Source organism: Malania oleifera, chromosome 11, assembly GCF_029873635.1.
Source record: "Malania oleifera isolate guangnan ecotype guangnan chromosome 11, ASM2987363v1, whole genome shotgun sequence".
Classification (NCBI taxonomy): Eukaryota; Viridiplantae; Streptophyta; class Magnoliopsida; order Santalales; family Ximeniaceae; genus Malania; species Malania oleifera.
Genome location: NC_080427.1, coordinates 44,601,689 through 44,607,928, shown reverse-complemented (window position 1 = coordinate 44,607,928; position 6,240 = coordinate 44,601,689). Strand labels below are relative to the sequence as shown.

Below are 6,240 nucleotides of genomic sequence, written 5' to 3'. Positions count from 1 at the left end.
TAAAATTTCAAATTCTTCTGAGTTTCGTTAACTACCAGCCCAAAACAGTTTAATCATTAGACATGGGAAGAGAATGATTCAATAATTTCTTGACCAAAAACATTTCTATGAGAAAAGAGATTGCATGTGCCCATCACTCGAACAATATCTAAAATTACACACCAGTAAGTTAAATAATGTGTTAAAAATGCCATCTGTTCCAAATTCTTGTTGGGGCATGTGTTGACACAGATTTTCACACTTAAGCAAAATGAATTGCTCCTTGATGACACTCTTGCGGTGCACTGCCAGCTCTTGAGCTATGTCAACTGTTCGAGCAAATCAAGAAGCAGGGAAGCTAGTATGACAAAGGCAACAGCCCAATTTGTCTGCCACTGGGGTGCAAAGGTTCATATGACCATTGGTTAATACACCCAAATCTGGTTGATGAATCATATGCGGAACTGGGTAACAGCCTGCAGCTCGGTTCTGCAAAATTTAGGTGAATAAATTAACATGGTGACATAGTGAAAGGTTGTGAATTATTAAAGTTTTTAGCAGGAAGACTAAAGAAGAGCGGCAATAAACTGATGAAAGTAACGAAAATTGTGTGCAACCTTGGTTGTGAGGAAAGATCACTGAACCATGATGCCAGGCAAGCTGATGCTATATCAGGGTCATCTGTAGACAACCACTATGCTCAGAAATCTGGTGAGCAATAACCAAGACCAGCAAGTCTGGGTGTCAGTCTGCCTTAGGCTGTATTCCTGCTGGCATTAAAACAATATTAACTAATTCTGTTGTGTGTGTATGTGTCTGTCTGACACACAAATTCAAGTTCCTTTTTTCTTTTTGAGGATGTGAATAATATATGATGGAGCTCAAGTTGAAAGTATCAATTCATTTCTTGACGGCAAGGATCCCGACCCCCCGCCCACCCCCCACTTTTTCCAAAAAACAGGGGGAAGAGAGCATATATGTTGAACGTTTAAAAGAAAACTAATAACATGTAAAACTGAGGACAAACAAGTCCCTGATACTTCATTTCATGCATTCAGAAATTAAGTATAATGTTAAGATGTATTTGGAATTTGATGCCACTCAAGTATACAATATGGTATAAGAGAGATACTGTCTGGCTTCCAGCTCTAAGTTGCACCCATATCTTCTCCACATTTTCAAACTGATAAGAGCACTAGCCTTAGAACAACTGGATTCAGCAAGATTGGGTAAATAAAAAGAAAACCAAAATCTGCCAAATTCTATCTCACTTTCTTTTCCTGAAATTTGGATTTGAAAATCTAGCTTGCATCATTAGGATGCTTGCATAAAGAAGTAAAGAATGGCTTGATACAGATGATCTTACCTCATATTCAAGTATCCTATGGTAGAAATGTGCATGTTGCGGGGTTGTCTAGTGATGGGGCTTGAGACAACATAATTTGGTCATCATGATTTCAACTGTTTCAATTTCTCCACAACATGCTTCATTGATGGCCGAATAGCAAGTGACTCAACAGTGCATACTGATGCAAGTCTTAACATTCCCATTAAATTTTCTCTAGGCCCAGCTTCCCACAACTCAGTACGGAAAAGCACAGAAGAACGCCCCTCCCTGATCAGTAACTTAGCCCAGGCAACAATGTTGAATCCATTCCCATATTCAGAAAAGGATGGATCGAGGGATTTCTTTCCTGACATCAATTCTAGGAGCACAACACCAAAGCTATAAACATCTGACTTGTCAGAGACCCTACAGGTGGTTGCATACTCCGGAGCCACATAACCAAATGTGCCGGCTACATCTGTAGTGGCATGGGTTTCAGAAACTTCCAGAAGCCGGGCTAATCCGAAGTCTGAAAGATAGGCGTTAAGCTCCTCATCAAGCAGAATGTTGCTAGGTTTGATGTCCCGATGAACAATCCGAGGAACACATGAGTAGTGAAGATAAGCAAGAGCCTGAGCTACATCAATGGCAATCTTGTGGATCACTGGCCACTGCACATTTTTTTCAGACCTGTGATGTATGAAAGTTTCAAGATTTCCACCAGAAAGGTAATTGTAAATTAAGAACATCTCGGCTTCTCCCACATAGTGCCCAATAAGAGTTACAAGGTTCTTATGTCGAATTCTTCCAAGTGTTCTTATCTCTGCATCAAATTGTTCAAATCCTTGAAACCTACCTATGGAGAGCCTCTTAACAGCTACTAGGAAACCGGGGACCAACTCTGCCTTGTAAGTGGACCCAAAGCCACCTCTACCGATAAGGTTTCGGATGCTAAAATTCCCTGTTGCTCTAACAATGCTATCATAATTCAGTTCAGTTGGAACATCAGCAAATGTCACCACCATTTTCTTTCTTAGACTAGTGAGTCTACTAATCTTTCTCCTACCAAGGACATAGTAAAGAACCATCACTAAAAGACCACAGATGATGACAGAAACAGAAGTTGTCACCGGAATTACAAAAGACTTCCATTTACTCCGATTGTGCCGTTTCTTAATTCCATGTGGGACTGGAAGCCCCACTGGAGAAGCTGAGTATACATCTGGGCACGAGTGCAAGTATCTGTTCCCTTTGAAGCAGTTGCAGTTGCTTGGGTGTTGAAGACGGGGTATATGACCAGAAAGGTTATTGAATGAAACATTCAGTTGAGTAAGACTGGAAAGGGTCGAGAAAGATGAAGGTATTTCCCCGAAAAGTCTATTATGATCAAGCAAAACAACTTGAAGATTTGTAGCATTTGTCAAACTTGCAGGGATAGATCCTGTTAGAGCATTTTTAGACAGATCCAGAAATATAAGAGAAGTCAATTGATCGAGTTTTGTCGAAATTTCCCCCGATAAATTGTTTCCTCCAAGAAGAATCCATCTGAGATCCTTCAACATCCCCAGCTGGTCAGGCAGAGACCCAGACAGCCTGTTGTTTCTCATGTCGAGACACTGAAGTGTCGTCAAGTTTCCAATGCCAGGACCTATTGACCCATCAATCTGATTGTCCGCTGCTTCAAAATCCCTTAGGTTTAAACAGTTAAGAGGCAATCCCCCACCAGATAACTGGTTGGCGCTCAAGTTAACTGAAAAGCTCTTCAAGTCATTACAGTTTGAAACTAGCTCATGGGGAAGAGACCCATTGAACACATTATTGTTCAGTACTAATCTATAGGAGGATTTATGGTTAGTTCCCAAGAGCTGGTCTCCTAACGAGAACAAAGGTAAAGAACCAAAGAATCTATTCCAACTCAAATCATGAACAAGTGCAAACTTCTCACCCAACATTGGTTTAAAAAGGGAACTCATCTGAGAATCCCAAACAGGAATGTTGTTGTATGAGTGCTGAATATCTTCCTCATCTAGAGAATTAGAACCCTTCCCATACGAGATCATGCCACTACCGCAGCTACCATTTTCAAACGCAGGAAGAATGCCAGTTATGGAATTCCGGCTGATGTTGAAGTACACCATGCAGGGAACCCTTAACTGGGGATGAAGGTATCCCCGCAAATCATTTGAACTCAAATCCAGGAAAGTAAGATTTTTACACATTCCCAATTTTTGTGGCACCACGCCAGTAAAATAATTCTGACCCAGGTTGAGTACCCTCAAAGAGCACAAATTGCTCCAATTACTAGGCAACTTTCCTCCAAGATTTGCTCTTGGTGCCCAAAAAATCTGCAGATTTGGGAGCAACAATACCTCAGATGGAACACCTCCCACATAAGCATTAAATTCTCCTCTGGAATCATCCAAGATATTTTCAGAACTTAAATCTACCAAATTAGTCAGAACTATAACGGAGAGCCTCTTGCAATTGGATAGCTCCTTTGGGATCCTATTAGTGAGACTGTTCCTAGAAACATCTAGAACTCGAAGTTCCGAAATTTTACCAATTTCCGCCGGAATCCGTCCTTCTAGAACATTCCCGTCGAGCAGGAGAGTCTTCAGGTTCCGGCATTTTCCGATCTCCCTCGGAATGTTGTTGATTAGTAAGTTATGAGAAAGCTTCAGGTGAGTGAGAAACTTGCACTCGGTCATCTTTTCAACTTTAATTCCACTGGAAAGGTGGTTGTTTGATAGATCGATGACTCTGACTTTTCCGTAACCTATTAGTTTATCCGGAATCGAACCGGAGAGCGCGTTGTAGGATAAATTAAGCACGCGCAGCGAAGATAAAAGGCTTATCTGCGCCGGAATACACCCGGAGAAGTTATTTCCTTGAAGTTCGAGAACCTCCAACAGCCGCAGCTTTCCGAGCTCCGGCGGGATCTCACCGGAGAACGCATTGTGAGGGAGGGACAAGGTCTGGAGCTCAGTGAGATTTCCGACGGAAGCCGTGAGGGTTCCAGCGAGAACGGAGGGGAAACTATTGTTTGGTCCCTTCAACGGGGTGAAGGCGAACTATAAGCTCTGGGTTCCGCGATGTTGAGCTGCGAACAACCCTGCCGGAGAAGATTGCAGTTACGCCGAGCAAAGCAGTGGTCGGTGCGGGAATGCACCGGATAACGGCAATGGTCAGAGAAACGGAGCTCTTGAAGCTGAGAAGCGACATTGCGTCTGTAGAGACGGAGGTGGCCTGTTCCGAGAAGCCGAACGCCATGGAGAAGAGGAGGAAACAGAGAGGCGCCATTGTTAGAATGTTGCGGAGGCGGGAGAGAGAAAGAGAGGCGTTGAAGGAAGAAACAGGGAGCCCCGGCCGATACGACGGTGGGGAAAACGAAGGAGATTCTCCGGCGGGAGAAAAATACAAGATTGAATGTGTGAAAATACAAAAAATGTAAAATAAAATAAAATACAAGATCATCGTTTCCTCCTCTCTCTCTCTCGGATGATCTGCTGTATTTTATTTTTTTATTTTTGTGAAATAAAATAAGAAAAATTAAATAAATAAATAAATAAATAATAATTTAATTTTGGAGGAGTCACGTGCAGAGTGCAGGTGGCGTGACGTAATTTTTACTTAAATTTAATCTGATTTAGTTATTTAATTTTTAGAAAAAAGGGAAGCCTGAATGTAGGAAAAAAGCAGAATTGCTTTTATGATTAATTTAAGGATTTCAAATCAGCTCACTTAACTTTTTCCACCAGCAACCAATCTTGGTCATAAAGGGCATTGATTATCTGATTGATGGAGGACAGTCATCATATTAACACTCTCTTAAAAGCCCTAAAAATAGTCTAACTAGTTTTTTTGGAAAATTAATTAATTTTATACACAACAACACCGAGTCTTAAGTTCCACTAAGTGAATCCGAATCCATTTTTCATCATTCATTCCGCTCAAGACGTTTCGTCTATGAGAGTAAAGGGATATGTAAATCATTTTCTCAGCTGGTCGGAATCATTTTAAAGTCTTTTAAAGGTTTATCCAAGACCCCCGTTTCGTGTCAACCAATACTAACTCACCTTCCTTACAGTAAAGTGGCCGACTGGTCGTTCCGTTTCAATTCCAGCTTATCTTTTAATGTTATGCCAATCATCCACTTTAAAATCTACATCTCATCAACTTTTATTTTTTGTACATGTTGTTCCTTAGTTGTCCAACCTTCTATACCATAAAGCATAGCGCATAGTTGGCCTTGCAGTCATCTTATAATTTTATTTTATTTTATTTTTAAATTTTATGGGTATTCTACGATCACACAACACATCCGAAGCACTCATCCATTTTACTCAACCTGTTTTAATTCTATGTATTACAACTTATTCAATTTCTCTTTCAACTTGCATAATAGATCCAAGACATCTAAATTTATCAATTCTATTAATCTCTTGATTATCAAGTATAGTTATTTGAAAGATCACTCAAGAGATATAGTTATGCTAAACAAAACACGCACAGCATAGGTGGGTTTCATCAACATATTTCATTTCTTAAATTTTACCGGTTTACGTATAATCTATTTTCAGTCACTAAAAAGTATATTTTTGATATATAGCTTCGAAAGGCATGATTTCAGAAATTAAATACTAAAGTAGAAATTTGAATCTTTTCGCTTTCTAATTAATTCTAGAGAGTAATTGAGTCTTTTCTTTGAAAAAAATCATGCTTTGATGAATTCAATCATTTTTATTAATACTCGGTGTCAGTAATGACTTTAATTAGAATCGTACTTTAATATTTTTAAATTTTTTTTCTTTTCTGAGACAAATTAAAATAAATAAAATCACATTTTGATGATCTTAGTCATATTTTCAAATATGAAATGGCTAAGATAAAATCCACTTTATGATTTATAGGAAAATGGTGATATTTAATAAGTA

The 6,240-nt window shown here is 39.5% G+C and overlaps 1 protein-coding gene across 1 annotated transcript; it reads right to left on the bottom strand.

Moving 5' to 3' along the window:
* Nucleotides 1-56: 56 nt before the first annotated feature.
* Nucleotides 57-4,576, bottom strand: LOC131167492 (LRR receptor-like serine/threonine-protein kinase RPK2). The gene is made up of 4 exons (XM_058126297.1): nt 4,484-4,576; nt 1,346-4,377; nt 597-746; nt 57-468 (listed from the first exon to the last, which is right to left on the bottom strand). Exons 1-2 carry the CDS (start codon nt 4,574-4,576, stop codon nt 1,429-1,431), a joined length of 3,042 nt encoding a protein of 1,013 aa, XP_057982280.1. The 3' UTR covers nt 57-468; nt 597-746; nt 1,346-1,428.
* Between the last annotated feature and the right edge of the window lie 1,664 nt (nt 4,577-6,240).

What these genes read in the sequence shown, in the direction of transcription:
- LOC131167492 (XM_058126297.1), bottom strand. Translation starts at nt 4,576, where the DNA reads ATGGCGTTCGGCTTCTCGGAACAGGCCACCTCCGTCTCTACAGACGCA. An exon ending in CCGTTTCTCTGACCATTGCC is followed by an intron (nt 4,378 to 4,483) that starts GTTATCCGGTGC and finishes CAGAGCTTATAG; the next exon opens with TTCGCCTTCACCCCGTTGAA.